At 43.4% G+C, this 19,613-nt stretch overlaps 5 protein-coding genes across 5 annotated transcripts; 4 read left to right on the top strand and 1 right to left on the bottom strand.

The window, feature by feature from the left end:
- Window positions 1–1,427: 1,427 nt before the first annotated feature.
- On the bottom strand, window positions 1,428–4,073 carry SS1G_03115 (hypothetical protein; the record flags this gene model as incomplete). Its single annotated transcript, XM_001594977.1, has 3 exons — window positions 1,428–1,569; window positions 1,620–3,762; window positions 3,920–4,073. 3 exons carry the CDS (start codon window positions 4,071–4,073, stop codon window positions 1,428–1,430), a joined length of 2,439 nt encoding a protein of 812 aa, XP_001595027.1.
- A 5,861-nt stretch (window positions 4,074–9,934) lies between these two features.
- Window positions 9,935–10,045, top strand: SS1G_03114 (predicted protein; the record flags this gene model as incomplete). Its single annotated transcript, XM_001594976.1, has 1 exon — window positions 9,935–10,045. One exon carries the CDS (start codon window positions 9,935–9,937, stop codon window positions 10,043–10,045), a length of 111 nt encoding a protein of 36 aa, XP_001595026.1.
- Window positions 10,046–12,028: 1,983 nt separating this feature from the next.
- Window positions 12,029–15,687, top strand: SS1G_03113 (hypothetical protein; the record flags this gene model as incomplete). The annotated part of the gene is made up of 5 exons (XM_001594975.1): window positions 12,029–12,661; window positions 12,713–14,998; window positions 15,049–15,265; window positions 15,312–15,582; window positions 15,660–15,687. The coding sequence occupies 5 exons, from the start codon at window positions 12,029–12,031 to the stop codon at window positions 15,685–15,687; spliced, it is 3,435 nt and encodes a 1,144-aa protein (XP_001595025.1).
- A 749-nt stretch (window positions 15,688–16,436) lies between these two features.
- On the top strand, window positions 16,437–17,098 carry SS1G_03112 (predicted protein; the record flags this gene model as incomplete). The annotated part of the gene is made up of 3 exons (XM_001594974.1): window positions 16,437–16,508; window positions 16,770–16,892; window positions 17,033–17,098. The coding sequence occupies 3 exons, from the start codon at window positions 16,437–16,439 to the stop codon at window positions 17,096–17,098; spliced, it is 261 nt and encodes an 86-aa protein (XP_001595024.1).
- A 1,123-nt stretch (window positions 17,099–18,221) lies between these two features.
- On the top strand, window positions 18,222–18,503 carry SS1G_03111 (predicted protein; the record flags this gene model as incomplete). Its single annotated transcript, XM_001594973.1, has 1 exon — window positions 18,222–18,503. One exon carries the CDS (start codon window positions 18,222–18,224, stop codon window positions 18,501–18,503), a length of 282 nt encoding a protein of 93 aa, XP_001595023.1.
- Window positions 18,504–19,613: the final 1,110 nt, after the last annotated feature.

The following is a 19,613-nucleotide window of genomic DNA, read 5'->3' as shown; positions in this document are numbered from 1 at the left end:
GTAGAGTAAATTGTAAATCTATGTAAATCTATGAGAAGGAGAGAAGGAGAGAAAGAAAAGAAAGAAGAGAGAAGGAGAGATGGTGTAATTGGTTTATTGTGTTTAAGGTGAAGAAGGAAAGAGCAAATCTAAAACACTGAAAGGTACTCAGGTAGGTAGGTAGCTAACGAAATTCTACCTACCAAAGCCCAAACCAACTTAAATTGGGTACTTACTCTGATTCACAGTTAATTAGATGAGTACTCTAGGTACCTAGGTAGGGAGGCAGGCAGGCAAATAGGTAGGTGCTACCAGGTTAGATATTTATATGCGTGTATCCGATGAAGATTCTTATTATCGCTAGGTAATCAGACGCAATATGGGATTACCTTGCACCTCACCCCTCCCTCCTCACGTGCTCTTTCTTTTCTCTTGCACCTCCAATCTTTGATTATCTAACTCCCAGTCGAGATGATTGAAGAGCACTATGAGCCCCAGTTATTTACAGGTATATTCGTTAATAATTGGCGACTTATTTGGTCCACTTCAAAACGACCGAGGACTCACACTTAGGTGGAGTGAATTAAATCCACCATCGCCGCAGCTCGCTCTATTCGCCCTTCTATTATATCCAGGGAGATTTTCAATCGACTTGAAGCATTCATCATCCGCCACGTAGATTATGTTCACGTCACGTTTCACTGCACATTGAGTATGCAATGCTCAGAAGACAAGTTGTAGGAGTAGACATGTAATATTGATTGATAAGATGCTGAGATACTGACTATCTGTACATACACGATCAGTGCTGTCCCGATCCCCATCAGGCGACATTAAACCTTTCTGTGCCCCGCCTAGGTTCTCAAGTACCAACCAACCAACCAATTCCAATTTCCGCCTCACCGGCATGCAAATAAAAATCCATCAAAACTTCAATCGACGCATAAACGTTTCGCAAGACCTATGACCAAAAGAGCTGGAGAGAGAAGAAAAGAAGGTTTAAAAAAAGCTAACTCAAAAACCAGATATATATCGAACAAGGTATCTGAGGTGAAATTGAGACCCGGAGACAAAAACAATTAATAAAGTGGTAGTGCTAATAGGACAAGGGCAGAAACAACACCAGTGGGCCAGCCATGAGTATAAGTGTAGAGACATTAGGTGCGCCAGGGCGCATGAGATGAGACGAAAATGAAGAAAAGCCCAGTATGCCCGACCAGCCCCGTATTGTTGCCCGTAACCCCTTGAAAAGAAATGCTCATGAGGAAAAAGAATACGAAAGTAGAATCGCTATTTGCAAGGGAAGAGAAAAGAAAATGCCAAAGATAAATCGACGACCCTCGTCAAAACCAAGAGCGTGAGGTGAAAAGAGATGGAGGGATATCAAAACCGAGTCTATCAAGGAAAAGAAATAGGAAATCATAGCAATCATTAAAGGAAACTCAATCTTAGTACACGCTATCATCGGCGTCATCCATCCCCTGAGAGATCATGGAGGGTGTTGACACGTCCGAAGCTTCGATGTCATCTTCATAGCCCACGAGGGCTTGAGAATGAAGTCGAAAGGACTCTCCCATAAGTTTTGTGATTCTACACATGTTAGCAAAATGCCTATTTTGGTGGCGAATGTTGCGACTTACCCCCAGACAACAACTTCATCAAGCATGCTACCCCAGACACGAGCGACTGTGGAGCTAAGCTTGGAGCTATAGCCAACAGAATCATCATCAAAGAGAGCTCGGATCTTGTTGTGCATGGTCGTTTCCTCCTCAGTTGGGGGCTCCTCGTCATTTTCCAGGCGATAAAGCCACAAGCTGAGGATTACCATGAGATCTAAGCCACAGAGAGGATGCTCGATACTCCAGTTAGTAGCAGAAGTCCTCGCAACCCAACGAATCCCTTGAATGGCCGCCGTCTCGATGCAGTTATAGCACTCTTGAATGACCTTGATCATCTCGCTGGATCTCTTGACCTTATCCCTAGCATTTGACATGGCAGCAGCGACTTCATAAGAGTCGTGATACCTCAAAACCTCCTGGATCGACTTGAGATCAACCTCAAGACGAGCCTTAGCGTTGCGGAACAGGGCCATGGCATTAAATATCAATGGATGTCCTTTATGAGGGGCGTTGAGTGGGACTGAGACGATTTCAGGCTCACAAAGGTCAAGCGACTTCTCCCATGTCTCCAAAGCAAGTCGGAGTTTGAATTCCAGGACCATGTCTTGGAGTGCTTCCGGGCTGCGCTTGTGATACCAAATCTCGAGAAAGAGTGCATTAATCATGACACGGGTTGCAAAGGCACTGTAGCGTAAGGATTCACCCTGGAATAGATTGGCATGCGCTTCCATGAATGAGGGGATTTCAGCAGCTTTAAGGTGCTCTCTCCAGGTAGCTTCGTCAGAAACATTAAGGTTCCACATCGCTTCGGTCGAAGGAAGTTGCAGATCCTCAAATTCGTTGAAACTGATGGCAGGAGTATGGTTGTAGGTCAGCGTCAGTAATCCAAAGAAGATGTATACCGCATAGTACGTTCGCCGACAGCCTTCATCTTCTACCCATTCAGATCGGGTAGGCGCAGCGCCTTCTCGAGCATCGGTGCGAAGCTTTAGCTCATAACGGTTACCGGCAACCATGTTAGCAAGTAAACTCTTAATTGAGCAAGCCCATTCCAACCCTTTAGGGTCTCCACTCCAGCTGGCGAAGATCATGTTGAGGAGCGAGCTTTGCATGGTCCACAAAGGACACTTGCGCGAGCTGAAATTTTCCTTGTTTTGCAAAAACTGGTTCACGAGAACCTTGGAACCAATGTGCATCATGTATGCGTGGTCTTGATCAAAGGCATAGAGAGCGCCTATGGATAAAACCGCAAGCAGCAGTGGGGGCGAAACTTGCGTAGGCTTGAAGGTTGATGGATGCAGGAAAGGGAGATGATGATGAAACAAGCTGAAGTAGGTCGAAAGGAACCGGTTCAAATTCGCCAAGGGGGGAAGACGGAAGCCCTCTGGGATTGCTCGCTCGCTATCATGGCCACGGATATTGTCCAAGATAATATTGCGTTCATCATCACTCATGACTTGGGGTGCTCTCATTGCTGCTGCTTCGGAACGGGGTTGCATTGGGGACAGTTGCGGAGTGGAGGTTACTGAAGGTGGCAATGAGTCAATCATCGACTGTAACGCGGGGACGAGGCCATTGTAGCTCGATGACGCCTTGTGTTTAACGATGGGGGGGAGCTGGTTAGGATGAGGCTGCATCGAACTGCCACTTGTGAAAGACGCATGCGAATCTTGGGAACCAGAGGCACCCGAGGTAATTGAATGAGACTTTGGCTCCGTCACAGACTGCGGCATGAAAGAGTCCCACGGGACCTGTGGAAGCGAAATTGCACCCGAAGGATACGTGACGGATGGTTCCATGAGCGGAGTTCCATTATGAGTGAAAGCCATTCCAGGTCTATTCTCATATGGGCCTACGCCTGCATTGCGCATCGCCGCAGTAGCTTTGTGGTGAAGGTCGGTCATCAACATAGCGGCGGTCTCTAGGTCAACTAATCCATCGCTACTGGCCTCGATCTGTTCAAGGGCCGATGTGTCAATAGCGATAGCTGCTTTGGCTGAGCCCGATACAACAGATGCCTTCGGGCCGGCACGTCGCTTTACATCGCTATGCAAAGGAACACCGCCGTCTTTAGCGTGTACGGTCCGATCATGTCGGAGCAACAAATCGCGTCGCACAAAGGTACTTCTACACTTCATGCACTTGAATGGGCGCTCCTTAGTATCTGCGGGAATGATGTTAGCATAATGTTGAATCGCTGCGATAGAAAATCAAAAAATATTTGATGGTTGTCGCAATTCGGTGTCGATGGATCAACCACGCGATTCGATCCAAAGAGGAGAAGCTCATAGGGGTGGGTGTAAGGAACATCAAAAACTTACGTGATCTTTCATGTCTACTACGATGTTCGCTCCTGCTGAAAGCTCTATTACAGAACTGACATTTGTACTTCTTCTCCGGAGCGAGGGACGACTTCCGTATTGTTGATGTTGATGATGCCGCCGTGGGCAAAATATTTAAGGCTGCGACAGGCATCGTGTTCGAGGATCTCTTTTCTTTGGAAGGGGAGAGTGGATTACACGCTTCGCAATGGATTAAGTTTCGGAATAGATTCACAGATCGATGGTTGAATATCGACTGACTCGCGAGAAGGGACGTAAGATTTAAAGTGTGTAATGCTCGTTGTAAATATTGTTCATTTGATTTGGTCTGATTGTCATAGATGGATGTTTTGTGTGTTGATAAACAGAAGCCCGAGGGGATTTTAATGAGCGTAGAATATTATGGGGGTCGCGTCGACGAAATATCAAGATATTCAAAGATTCAGTTTTTTTTTCTTTTTATTTTGGCAAAGAGGAATTAATAAGTAATGTGAATTATTAAAATCACAAAATCGTACCTAGTAGTTGAGGGAAAAATTTGATAAGAAGAAACAAGAGTGTGAGATGAAAGATGATGGAATGAATGAGGGGTGAAAGCTGTTAAAAGAGAGGGGAGAGGGGAGAGGGGAGAGGGGGAGCGATTGAATTTAGTGAGAAACGAAAGGAAAGTTAGTTAACTAGTATGTTAGTAAGTTGGTAGGGTTAGTAAGGTTAGTAGGTAAGTAGGTTAGTAGGTAAAGGTGTGGATCGTCCAAAGAGAACCCGCCAAGTTAGTTGTGGGTGGATTTTCAGGGAAAAAAATAAATATTACATTATTCCCCAATAACAAAATTATACTTATGATACAAGTATCTAACCTCAATTTCGATAATTAAATACATACGAGAAGTTATCTCCTCGAGATAGATTAGAAAGTTTATACTGTGTGGTGCATACTGCATACCGTACTGTATACTGTGATATCCATATCATTTATGTCATGACATACCCCGTAGACTCTTCAATGTCTCAAGCTGAAGAAGGATAATCAATCTCATAGACTGACTTGCTATTAAATATATATCTATCTTATTTTCCTATGTGCTTGTATTGATTCTCTCTCATTTTCTAATTCAGTCTTAACAAACACTCTTTGTTGTTTAAATGATTTATCTAGAACACCAGATCATCGAATCTTGAAAGAAGTACCTGAAAGAAGTACCGACCGATAGTAAGAAAAGTGTGCCGGTATCTAGTAGTATGCACAAGTACTATATATTTTATGTATTTCTTGAGTGAAGGAGGAACTCCATAGATAGATAAAGTGGGAGTTATACCTAGATGAGCTAAAGCAACCCGCCACCCCCCTTTGAAATTATTATTAACATTATTACTGCTGGGGTTTCTCTTTTTGTTTTTGTTTCTGTTTCTGGTTCTGTTTTGGTTTTGGTATCATTTATTTCCAAATCTCTTCTTTACAGATAATAGCAGCACTGCTGCTTAATTCGGGGGGCCGTTGAATGAATGAATGAATGGACGGATTGAATCGAAATATTAATTAGTTCCATGTACAACTTCAACCAACCTCAACTGAATTGTGCACTCCCTTCCCAATTTAACTTCAGCTGTTACTTCAGCTTGTTACTTGTCGCATGCATAACTCCCAACATCCCAAGGGTACATAGTGCTACTATGTACTTGGTAAGATAGAAACTTGTTTGGAGGGGTCAAGTTTTGTGCTGTTCAATGCTTTTGCCCATTCGGTTTCTAGCTTGGATGTTTTGGGGCGAAATAGTCCGGGGGGTGGAGGATTTGCTTTTTTGATTCCATATAGTGTCGCATGTAATTATTTGACTTGCATCCTCTCGCTAGGGGTGTTTAAATTGTTTTTTAGTGATCATGAGATCTTTTCAGCAGAGCCTTGATTTTCTTGTCATCTAGATCTTCAACATTTTGTCAGTCTGTCAGTCTGTCAGTCTGTCAGTCTGTCTTCAAGTGTGGCCATTTAAGTATGTACGTTTGTTGTTAGGAAGGGGAGTGCAAGTACAAATGGTCAAATGCTAGATATAATTGTTATTTTCTGATGTCTCCCATGCGACTGTTCCGAGGTAACAAAAAAGAAAAAGAAGCCTCTGGTTGGTGCTTTTCGCTCCATAATCTTACATTCAAAATTCACGAGTCAAGCAAGCATTGTATCGAATCCATTCCCACATAAATCCTCACCGCACTCCGATCAATGTTTATATCGAAAGTCGGTATGAGCGACCATAAATGCTTACTTCGTACATTGCTCATGGCTGACTACCAAACTTAACTCGAAGGCTGCAATTGCCAGCGCAACAACTGTTAAGCATCTATGTCGAATAAAATTCTATTTCCATGATGACCCCACGTTGCGAAAAGACACATCCATCCCACCAGTTGGGCCGCTTGCCACAGGCTTGCCGTCACAGACTCACAGCCCTCCAACGCAAAGGAACATGAATATTTAAATACATACTACGTACATACCTAGATACCTACTTACTACCTACTACCTACTACCTACTTCCCTACCTAGGAGGGGTTGCCCGCGCATCGTGGCTAAGAATAACGCGACCGAAAATTGGGACACGGATGTCTACCAGGGGAGTGCAGATTATCATTATATATTTTATTGAATTTTAATTTAATTCCTTTGGGGTCTACTATAAATGTCAGAGAACAAAAAAGAAAAAGAAGTAGAAGCAAAAGCAAAAAGCCACTCACTCGCATGTCAACATTATTTGGTTTATCACGAAATAAATATTATCACACTCAAAAACTGTCTCGTTCCCGTTTTTTCTTTTCTATTCGGCCGGAGAATACATTACTCCCTCCTCCCTTAAAACTTACCCCTCTGCGAGGAGCGGGGGAAAGTTGATTCAGGAACAACGCAGAACTTTAATCGTTGTCAGCCCACTATCTACTTTCTGCGCACGTAAATTCTCATCTTATTGCCTTTCTTATACTTTTTAATTCTCACCGCCGTAATACCCTTTTCACGAGTCCTCGCTGCTTTTAATCGTGGCACAAACGTACATAATAATGATGTTGCATTCTCAATATTTGATTAATTCTCACTCACTGGCTCGGTTTGTGCATCTGTTGCCAGCTATTCTCATTTCTTTTTACTGCATTTTTATATGATTTTCTTTATTGGCTTCAATTTCGACCTTGATAATTTATTTCATCCTCGACCGTTCATCCAAGTCAACTCAGAATTTGTGATCAACATAGACTTTAGTCTGATGGGTGATCCCGTTGTTTGACTAAGGACAAACAATATGCCAGGTACGCGAATGATTAAATCCATCATCGGCATCCACTCGCATTGAACTCTTTTCTAATTTAGTACTAGTGCTAGGAACACTTCCCCGGACCCACCGAGCCTCCCTTATGATTTGGATGCACAATTTCATAACCTGGTCAGTGATTGAGGGAGGGGCACAATCTACGGCAACAAAGCACTTGAGTCGGGACGGCACGCAATGGCCTATAAAGATGAGTAATTCTAGCTGACCTGATTCAAGAGAGATGAAGAATTGGACCATTGCACTACGAACCGACGGTGAGGAAGTTCATGGAAGAGAAGCTCTTCCTGCAGAAGCGTCCAAATCCCAGCCTCCTTGTGGCTCCTTCTGCCCCTCATCGAAAGCATAGAAGCCGCCCTGATAACCTTCTACGACTTCTATCAGACTATACCAGCATTCTGCCCAATCAAGTTCATAGGCCTGCTTAACTTAATTGGGTTCTAATGCCGGTATCATCCTTCACCGGTCAGTGCCCTCCGAGACAATGGGCTCCTCCGGAAGTAATGCAATAAAAAAATAATCGATTCTGAATTTCTGATGTCTTTTTCATACTTCATAAGTGGAATATTCAAGGATTGTATCAATCTGCCATGTTCGTCCTCGTCCGCCTTGACTTTTCCAAAGCACTAATATCCAATCAAGTTTAATGAAATGAGACAGCTTCCACGGCAGAAACGGGTACTAAAGATCCAGGAGACGAATTTCTGGGTCCTCGTGTTTTCAGTCCGCCCGTTCGGGGGAGGCTATCCGGTAGCATCTAGAATGAATAAGATCATCATAATAAGGAGCAATCCAAACATTTTCAGCGACAATACTGTGAATCAAGACTCACCTTAAGGTCTAGCAGGCAAATTCACGTGGCACCCTCTTCACCGATTAGTGATAGAAAATCCAGAACCTCGATTTCGACATGGGAACCTACACACCCACGACACCGCCAGGTACATTATCGCAAAAACGGAACCGGCAAGACGACCAAATTGTACAGTTCACAAAAAGATGTGCATAAGCAGCATTACAACACGATCTTACATATGCAAACTCCACCGACAGATAGTTGAGGAAAAACTTCACCGCTGAGATTGTTACCTGGACAACAGTCGCATGATCAAGGAACCCCTCTTCAAATACTACATACAACTCATCCCCTGCCTACATGCCAATTGCCCAATCAAACGTGGCCGGCTTGGTTCTTCAAGCGTTCGTTATTCACATCGAAAAGCGTATGTTTTCAATGTTCCAAACTGGATTGAGGGTTTGCGGTCAACCCAGGTGTCCGATGTCCGAAAATGGGCTTAGACAGGCTCAGCAGGAAAAGTTTTTAATAGTTAACAGCATACAGACGCTACGTTGACTTTCAAGAATATTCGACATTCTTGCCTCGTAGAAAAAAATAGGTCGCATAGTTACGTTTGCGACACGATCTTAGCGCAGCAAACTTTGTTAAAATAATTACTCCTGCACTTCAAACCTCACGATCTCTTTCAGGGTCTGGACACCAAACATGCACGGCAACGAATCTTTCTAGCACGAAATGCGATTTCGTCAATCTCCACAGCTCGGAACCCAGATGGATCACCTACGCACCTGGTAGATGGACTCTCGTGCGCATTCATGCCTTTACCATCTCATCTTATCGAAACCCCTCCATCACCCTAGCCAGGTTGAAAGTTACAGGCTCCTTCGTACCTCCACCCCACTCCAAGAACAGAAGGTCCCAGTCTCTTATATTCGTATCTTCCTTCGTTTATTCTGAGCTCCTTCTAGAAACATTCCAGAAGCAAAAAGGTTGGTCCCTTACCTAGCTGGGAAAGCTGAAACCTTGATGTCTGCAACAGTTCCACGTTACAGTTGTACACGGATTGCGTCGTTGCCTTCTTTTGGCGTGACTACATCTTCAAAACAAGCCAATAAATCATTAACCCGATTATGTGAAGGGAAAGAAAGGGCTGCAATGCTTACTTTCGTAGATGGAGGGAGATTAATGTAACAAAAACATATCCAAAAGGTAATAGGAGTTTTGAGGAAATGCATGCACCCGACCATTGTGATTGCACCAACGCAAGGGCGACCACTTCACTGCACGCCCGAGTCCTGGAAGTACAGAGGTACTGCTGATAATGGTCTCGTCATAGCTCCCGTCCCCGTTAATGGAATCAATACATCGAGACCGATGGAATGAGCAGCGGCAAGCTGCTGAATCTTATATAAACTCCAACACGAATCTTTGGTCGGTCCGAAATTCTTCATCTACACAAGAGGCGCAATATATAGAGAACGCGAAGAAACAGTTAAGTGAGTGCCATGTTATCCTCCTTCCCATCCATATGTAAATCCGCCAGATCCCACTTCCGTTCATCTGATGTGCCTTCGCTCATCTCTTGCCAATTCTCTCTATCGAGAACCTTTGGGGAAGTAAATTCACGTGTTGGGATGTTACACCGATTGCAAGGGGGGGAAAGTGAATTCGGGGTTGAATGAGCGAATGGTTGAACTTGGTTGCCCGTGTTTACCGGGTGTTTGCTGCACTATGTCATGGATCCCACCACGCACTAGAATTAAATCGATGACAATTGCTCTGAACGGACTTTGTTCCATAGATAGAGTGTAGTAGTAATCATTGAAGGAATTGCCGATAAGGTAGAGTGACCGTAATTGATGCATGCCGTGGAGAGTTACCTCGTGGTGAATGTCCTTCTCTCACATGGCATGCACCGACACTGGGGAGACCGCAGCATGTGGGGTGGGATCAAAAGTCGAGAATCGTAATTTATCTCGAAGCTTGGGAAAGGACTGCGAGTGGAGACTGAAATGATTTTTGGAGATTCTAGATCCGGCTTCCAATCTCAGGATAAGCTCCATAACAGTCTCTCCAAGAGATCTACTTGAGGAGAATTGCCTGTATTCGCATGCTTTTATATCAAAGGATGAATCCATTTCAGGCCGTGTTCAATCTATAAGAAGAGGAACCTTGGAGTAGGTATCTGATCAAGTCCACTTCTACGTCAAAGTGGGAGGTGCGGTTGCGGTATTGTACTCATCAAGGCTGGTGTCTGTCTACCTAGGTAGGTACTTTGAAATCAAAATCAATTTCCCCAGGGTGATCAATTATAATGTAGCTGGAAGAGGCTTAATAAGATGGGTCCCTTTATTCACTCTTGTTCCTAATTACCTGTCCCCCAACAGTGCGCCACTACCTAGGCGGCCGGTGCTATTGTGCTTTGACAGAACATCTACAATACCCGTGATGCTTGATCTTGCTGGGAGCGTTACCAAAACGGTTTGATATTCCTCTCCTTTTCTTCCCTACTCAACACTCACTCACCTGCACCTCTTTCAAGACAACAACAACCTCAATCACAGCTGGCCATATCTGATTTGACTGAAGCACCACTGCACTCGGCCGGTTTATTACTTACTACACCCCCTACTATATGACTCTCTTAAGATTCTTTCAAATATTTAGTACCACTTTCACTAGTGCATTTCTTTTTCTTTCCTTCCCCGGTCCATATAATCATCCTTCATATATTGAAATCATTTTGTGGTTACATATTTTACTGATCCATACAGATCTTTACCACCTGTTGTTTGAAATACATCTTAATTCTTGGTTTAATATTTTTGAATCGTTAGTTATTCTATCTCTACACTGGAGTATTTCTCATTCTAATAATCTTTGCTCAAATTGTCCAAACTCATTGACCCATTCAAAAATCATTTCAGCCAATAGACATCCCACTTCCTCTCCCCCCTTCTATCCATTATCAAATAATCTATCTACTATACTAGATAGATACCTACCTACCTATACCTTTGTTTTTCGTACTCTTCAAATATATAACCATTCTAGTTTGTTTCTCCAAAGTTTCCTTGGATTATATTATTTGTTTGTATTTTTTTTTTATAAATTCTACTGTCGACATCTTTATTGGATATCCTTCGAGACATCGACAGGAATGCAAAAGGGAAGATATACATACCTAGGATTATCAATTGTACTTGCAGGAACAATCAATAACATATTCATTGGTTCAGATGATCAAAATCTTTCTCTTCCCAAATAGGACCCTTGTATACTTTACTACTTACTATCTATACCAACCACCTACACCTTTCCGAGTTTAACATCCTCATTGAAACGATTCCCTTCAATGCCAAACCACTACCGGTACTGCGATTTGCGATTTTGGCGATAACGAGGCAAACCTCTCCAATAAACCTTACCCACCTTTATTATATTTTCTTCGACTTTACTTGGATACACCATAATACCATATATCAGATATCAAATATCACTTACCATTTATTGACATATATGCATGTATACATATGTGCGTATATGAAGGAAGCGGCCCATCGAACTACTATCGTTCAGCTAATCGATGTTCCACTGACCATTACCGCCCGAAGTCTCTCCAATCATTATCGAAATTGATCGACAACACCCGACAAACTACCTCGCTCTACCCCTCCTCTGCGAGATCCATATGCAATATATGTTTTATACTTTCAAAAGCGCGTACACCTACTTGGGACGAATAAACATGAGTTGAAGATGTTAATGAATGACACAGACCGTGGTCTCGGTAACATATTCAGAAGGAAATACCTTTGCAACTTCCCAGTCGAGTAATAATACTCTCGACTCTTTTACACAAGGAGAATTCACCTCACTCTAACGCCAGATATACTTCGACTTTCAAGATTACCTCCCAAGGAGATACGGAAACCTCAAAGTGCTGGAACATTACCGCCACTAATGAATGGGTTATTAGGAAACGCTCCGCAAACCATTATGTACGTGCGAGCGTTATACGACTACGAGGCCGACGACCGAACGAGTCTCAGCTTTCATGAGGGGGATATAATACAAGTAATTACACAGCTAGAAAGTGGCTGGTGGGATGGAGTCATAAATAATGTGAGAGGATGGTTCCCAAGTAATTATTGCCAGGTCGTATCGGGCCCTGAAGATGTCCTGGAAGGCAAGCCGAATGGGGTTGGAATAGGCATAGATGGTGATATCGACGACGATGAAGACGACGATGAAGAATACGATGAGAAATACGATGATGATGAGGAAGAATCAGAACGTGATGACTTCTCGCATTTGCCTACAGCCGGAGGGAACAGCAATGGAAGATCAGGGGCGGATTTCTGGGTCCCTCAAGCGACCGCCGATGGCAGATTATTCTACTTTAACACGGAGACTGGCGAAAGTAGCATAGAGCTACCATTAGAATCGCCGTCTTCATCAGCAGAGATTGGCCCTAGAGATCGGATGAATATCAATATACCGGAGAAAACGAGGCCGCCGGCAGAATTGATGGCGCGAGGATATATAAATGAAACTGACGATGAATCAGAAGGAAATTCTGCCTCCGAGCTAGACGGAGAGTCTATCATGCTCGCATCCAAACCCTCCTTTGTATGTTGCCTGCTCTAGATGGTTACTTTTGTGTATGCTAACACCTTTCAGCCCCGGAAGAAGCGCAGATCTCAATTATCTGAAGGGGTTTCTCCAGCTACATCCATGGACTCGATCAATGGCACATCTCCTGGTACTCGCTCACGAGCCGATACGTTCAATACACCAAATGTATCCTTGACCGCAATGCCAATAATGGGCCCGTCTACAACCTCTTTCACAACTCCCGCCCTTAGCCCACCACACGCTGCTACTTTGCCTCGATCATTCTTTGATGATGGCTCCGCTGCACCACTGACATGGAATAGACTCGTTGCAAATATGAAAAAAGCTGTGGATTGCTATCGCGAGGCCATCAATAATCATGATCGCTCCGAGTATGTTCGCCGAGCCGAAGATATCTCCGATCATCTGCGATTATTACTAGCTGCCGGTTCTGGCACCACTGATAACCATTCTGGCCAGCCGTCTATTATTTCTACCAACAAAGCTCTATACCCCCATTTTCGGGACATGATGTCCAAGTTCTCGAAGTTGGTAATTTCCTCTCACATCGCTGCTTCTGATTGGCCCAATTCAGAGTCATATCAAAAATGCCTGCAGGAAGCGGATGGCGTACTTCTAGGCGTCTTCAGCTACGTCGAGGTCGCCCGCCAGCAGCGAGGCGAGGATATACCGCGATTGCTACCTGGCTTTGTCGTTGGTAGCACTATTGGTGGTAGTTGGCAAAACAATGGACTTGGATCTAGAGACCCGCTAGCGTCTAACTTTCTCGATGAGGATGAGAATGTAGTTGAACCTTCTGCAATCTTGGATGCGAACTTGATGGAGAGGCTTGACGATTTGAAGAGAATGTTAACATCTAGCATTCGAAGATTGGAGGAGCATCTCGTACTCACCGACAAAATCATTACTCCTTACAGACACGAAGTAATTGGTAATAACGTCTGTTTGGCCGCTCAAAAAGTTCTCGAGATGTTCAAGCCATGGGTTTCCACGGTTGAATCCATCAACTTGTCTTCTCTCGGCGACACATTTCAAAACCCCCAACTTATTGACTTCGCCAAACAGAAGCAAAGTTTGTATGATAATGTATCCGACTTATTGCTTGGATGTCAGGCCGTAGCTGGCCCATTGGGGGATGAGTGGGCGGAAGTCCGCGGGGAGTCACTAGAGGGGCGGTTGAATTATGTGCGCGCGTGCTCGAGATCCTTGGAAACGAACTCATCTCATATTGGCTTCTCGCTGCAGCTTCTAGGTGAGCTTGTTCAGACAGCTATGCAGCAGGTTTTACCTATCGAAGAAAGAGCAAAAAGTCTAAGGAGGGGTGATAGCGCGCCCTACGAGCGGCTGCATCAACGATCAGATTCACGGAATCCATTACTCCGTCCCAACCTAGCAGAAATTGGGAAGTCTCAAACTTACTCTGAGGGTGATCCAGTTCTTCCGTTCCGAAAGGAGAACTCTAAACTCAGGAAATTCTTTGGTGAAGAACCTACCCGAAGAGATGCCCCAGATGAGACACCAGACTGCCTCAAGCTCGACCACGAAGATGATATTTCTTATGACACTAAAGTGCAGCCTCCTATCTTGAAGGGTGGTACGCTTGTAGCATTGGTTGAGCAATTGACACGTCATGATAAGCTGAGCTCGGACTTCAACAACACCTTCTTACTAACGTATCGGTCTTTCACAAATGCCAGGGAGTTATTTGAGCATTTGGTGAAGCGCTTTCAAGTACAACCTCCTGAAGGCATGCCCCCAGGGGATTATGAAACTTGGGTGTCCCGAAAACAAAAGCCAATCAGGTTTCGGGTTGTCAACATTTTGAAGTCGTGGTTTGAACTTTTTTGGATGGAGGACCAAAGTGACGATACCAAAGCCCTAATAGCCAACGTCTACACATTTGCCCGTGATACTGTGAAAGCTACGGAAACACCAGGGTCTGGTTCGTTGATGACTCTGTTAGAACAACGGTTGCGGGGACAGGAAGCGACAGCCAAACGCTTGGTATTGACTTTGAACCATTCCACGCCCCAGCCAATCATGCCCAAAAATATGAAGAAGCTTAAATTTTTAGATATTGATGTGACGGAATTTGCACGTCAACTTACCATTGTCGAGTCAAGGCTCTATGGGAAGATCAAACCCACAGAATGCTTGAATAAAACTTGGCAGAAGAAAGTTGGCGAGAACGACCCTGAGCCTGCACCCAACGTTAAGGCTTTGATCTTACATTCTAACCAGCTAACAAACTGGGTTGCCGAGATGATTTTGACGCAACTCGATGTCAAAAAGCGAGTTGTGGTCATCAAACATTTTGTTCTTGTTGCTGATGTAAGTCGTACTTCTTATGACTTGTCTTCACACTTCCTAACCCGTTCTAGAAATGCCGTGCTTTGAATAACTATTCAACTCTCACTTCCATCATTTCTGCCCTTGGTACGGCACCAATCCATCGATTAAAGAGAACCTGGGATCAAGTACCTGCAAAAACCTTGGCAACATTGGAATCTATGCGTCGCCTTATGGGTAGCACAAAAAATTTCGGAGAATATCGTGAGAGTTTGCATCTTGCCAATCCTCCATGCATACCCTTCTTTGGTAGGTTCCAATTGCATGATGTAACGTGACAAGCTAATATCTACAGGTGTGTATCTTACTGATCTTACATTCATCGAGGATGGCATACCCTCTATCATCAAGAAGACTACATTGATCAACTTTGCCAAACGAGCGAAGACAGCTGAAGTCATTCGCGACATTCAGCAATATCAAAATGTTCCGTATGGCTTGCAACCAGTTCCGGAACTCCAGGAGTATATATTGAGCAATATGCAAGCTGCGGGTGATGTACATGAGATGTATGAGAAGAGTTTAGCAGTCGAGCCACGGGAGCGTGAGGACGAAAAGATAGTCAGGTACGTTACGGGCTTCTGATGCGGACCTCTATCACAACATAAAACATAAGATAGGCTCATGCTTACACGGACAACAGGGTATTGGCCGAATCAGGCTTTCTATGATCGCTTTACGTTGCTCATGTAAAAAAAGAACCCGACGGCCACAATTCGTGTGACCGGAGAACACTAAACCCTACTTACGAACCACCGATTACGAGTCACCCCGACACACCTGGTCGCGAGACCTCAGTCTGTCATGATTTCATACAAGAGCTCAACTATAGCACAATAAATCTGTTACTTACCAGGCTTCGTATATACTAACTTACATGATTGAATATATACATCGTGTGTACACACACCGCAGTTGGGGCAGGGTTTCAAAGCATTCGTGGATGTAATCCAATTTGGACAATCTATGAGGTTTTCAAAATGCCAATCTTTATGACCAGGGTGTCTTCTTCAAGCGAGAAAAACAAGGATCATGGGACACTTTACAATAGTTTGGTAGCATGGCATGGACATAATATCTTTCTTAATGCTACTATCTAGGGGATGCTACTGCCGGCTAAAAAATAAGGTGCGGCAGGTAAAAGGAGTTGAAATCTTAGGGAAGACATGTAGGCGGTACTTTATCTGGTGCGATTATTCCGAAACTAAAATCAAAGACATTTACTTTCACTGTGTTTACCTATGGAAGACTCGGTGGGATTAGTAGAGGATCTCGATTAACAAGGGTAAGGAGGCCTCACTTTGGAGGCTCAAGGAACCGTCGAGTTAACATTAAAATGTAACGGCTGGTATCCCTTTCACATTTCTATTCAGACGTAAAGGTGACTGGGCTTCAAGTCTGATTGGTTCGGCGCTTCATCATGATGGAGCATGGAATAAATCTTGTTCTGATGTCAATTACGTCGTTGCAGTGCCCTATGAGCAACAGCAGGGTATGCATGGTATAACAGTGTTTCGTCGTCTAGAACATTGTCAACTATCTAGTGTATCCCATTCCCGTCGTTCTTGAATACAACTTGAAGTATGTGGCCTTACATAGATGCAGCTGGAATTACATTTGCCCGGTTGACATAGCGCAATGATTCGCTATGCCGGGTCAGTTTGATGAGACGATTTCCTTTCAGTGAAGCATGTAGACGTAAATTTACTACGTGGTGTTATAACTGTCATTCGATCAAATCTCACTTCTTCAGATGTCTGAGACTGATCCACAATTCCCGGGTGAATTTCGAAATCCGGGGAAAGTCATAAATGGCCTATCCAAGGATAGGGAGTTTACTTTGGGATATAATTCCGTAGTACCCCGTCGATATCATGTTCGTATGAGTGATTGTTAGCCATCACATTTTGATGATTGCGACGTTTGCTACAATATAGCCACGACCTCGAGATATCATTCGGCACCTGTGCATAACCATTTCCATCATTGTATAAGCACAAAGCAGACATTTCCTAGGCACTCAATACTCACTGGGACTCAAATCAGGTCACTGTGTTCTTTCCTGACTACCGAGGATTGTAAAATGTTCATTCGCAACACAAATGTTATGTTTCAAGTCTGTCGATTTCAATAAATTGGTTCTGAACATTCGTTCATTCTTCACCGGCCGTTTCTATACTTGTCTGCTGCTCCGATTACCGTCCGATCCTACTCTCTACAAATAGATGAAATATTAAATTTACCTTAAGTTTCAAGCCTGTCTTACAGCTTTACCTTCGTAGTTTTAAGGCGAAAACCCACTTGCAAAATTTAATGGCGATGTCGCTCGGTGCATCATTGCAAATCAGTGGTTTAGAAAAAATAATAATCTCGGTTTCCAGCTCGCCCTGTTAATGTAAAAAGAACACGAGGAGCTGGGGAAATGTGTTAAGTGATCGTTGACTTCACATGGATAACTCCAAGAATGACAGAAACGAAGAACCATGAGCGCGAAGTCTCGCCACAACATACACTGCAAATGCCACATGTAATATTTCTGAAGGCAGTCCTAACGGTGGGTCCTTTCGCCCGACAGTTACGACAACCGCATGTATTCTACGGTCTTCAACTCTGCCGTTGCATGGAAGTGGAGTGGAAATCTCCTTTAAGTGCCGGCTCTCGCTCGACTCTGAAGTTGATATCTTCGCTGGTACATCACTCTATCTAAGGCACCAGTCAAGGAGATCTCGCACACGAAACGGCGACCTTGTGCGTGAGGCATCGACTTCGAGCCAGTCATACAATATTCCCAGCAGTTGCGGAGATCAATAAAATGTTCGACCACTTGGCAACCAAGGGTCCAGAAAAACTCCGCGAATGAATATGTATTGACGGCCCCACCGCGTCTAATTATTGTCCAGCAGAAACATTCAATTGATATTCATGGAGCATCCGCACCGGGATCCCAAGTCACGCCAAGGGCCCAGGTATCAGAGGCTGCACATTCCATCTTATGCTAACATTTCTTCCCGCCAAACGAATTGACGGCGACTAGTCAGGTTAAGCAAACAGCATCAAGTATTCCCGCGGTACAGAGAAGCAACATTTCCTAAAGCTTAAATTTGTAAAAAGATGGCCGGGAATTGGTGTGAAAATGCATACGCATAAGAACCCCTCGATAACCCCTGACACTTCGCCCAGTTGTACCTACGCCAGCATTCACACAATGCAAAGATCAGTTAGTTGCAGAGAGCTTATGAGTAGAATCGAAGCGAAAACGGGCAGTGTAAAGATTTGGAATCAATTTCCACACGGCTCAATAAATAGATTGATGGCACACCAACGACCACCTGGTGGACTCGCTCGAGGAAAGATAGATGATTTTCGAACCGTGGGAGAAGGGATGCTTCTTAAAGCAGAGCCGGGGAATGAGATTAGAATGAAAGAGAAGAACCCATTTGACTCTGGGCGAAGTTTTGAATACAAAAGAGAAGAGCAAGGATTGTAATAAGAAGTTTGATAGTGCTGCGAAGACCATAGTTAAGATCAAAGAGACGCAGCAGAAGCAGAAATTGTTGAATGAGAATCTCACAATCAAACACTTTGTATCTAACGTTTTCCCCATTTACTTTTTCGGAACTTGGCATATGAATGGAAAGAGGTCAAGAACTCCACATGAAAGAATTATCTATCTTGAGGTTATTACAGCGCAGTTGCATTATGCATTGTGATTGGTTAGACTTGCAGTTATAGAGTTAATTCCCTTTCCCTTCTCTGAGTATTCAAGGCTTGATACTGTACTTACGGAGCATATCTTGTATCTTGTGGATCGGTAAATACCGACGCCGGCGTTAGTGATAGCATTTCTGCTACTGTAATAAGATCTTATTAGTTCTTACCTTAATATAAGTCTAGTACTCCACCTTTAGGTTATCCTTAATTTGTGCCACTCTTTTATATGTTACGAAGTTTGCCGTCTAGATCACGTGGAAGTGCTCTAGGCTCTCGAGGTGGTTTATAACTAGGCGTCAAGCAGGGACTTAAAGTAATGACAATAATGATATGCAATTCGTAACTAATAGTAGAGTATACTAAATGATTGATCTTGAGCACGAAGCTCTATACAAAGGGAATCCATCTTGGTTATATAGATATTCATGCTCCCTTGGATCCTTTTGGATCCTAAGCTCCAAAGGCTCCATTGGATCCTTTTGGATCCTCAAGCTCCAAAAGCTCCAAGTCACGTGCTTTCTGACGGTGCATGCACATACGATCTTAAGGTGGCCCAGATCACATATTAATTCGATGAAATCTGATCGCTTTTGCACAAGGCCCAAGCTCTCCTAATGAGTCAGTTGTTACTATCGTAACATTATATCAAAAATCATCATTTTGATTTATTAATAACTTTACAATAAATTAATATAATTTAATACTATTTGAATTATAAATTAGTTTTAGAGATTCCAGACATTTTCTTATTTTATTGATTGATGATTGAATTTCATAGAAATTAAAAATTGTCAATTTAATTTTCAATATCTCAATTAATAAAACTATAAAAAATTTGAAATATTCAAAATTTATTATTATATAAGTAATAAATCTACTTTCAAAA

This window comes from Sclerotinia sclerotiorum, genomic scaffold (assembly GCF_000146945.2).
Source record: "Sclerotinia sclerotiorum 1980 UF-70 scaffold_4 genomic scaffold, whole genome shotgun sequence".
Lineage (NCBI taxonomy): Eukaryota > Fungi > Ascomycota > Leotiomycetes > Helotiales > Sclerotiniaceae > Sclerotinia > Sclerotinia sclerotiorum.
Note: the sequence above shows the minus strand (reverse complement) of the source record. Positions and strands in the feature narration are given on the sequence as shown.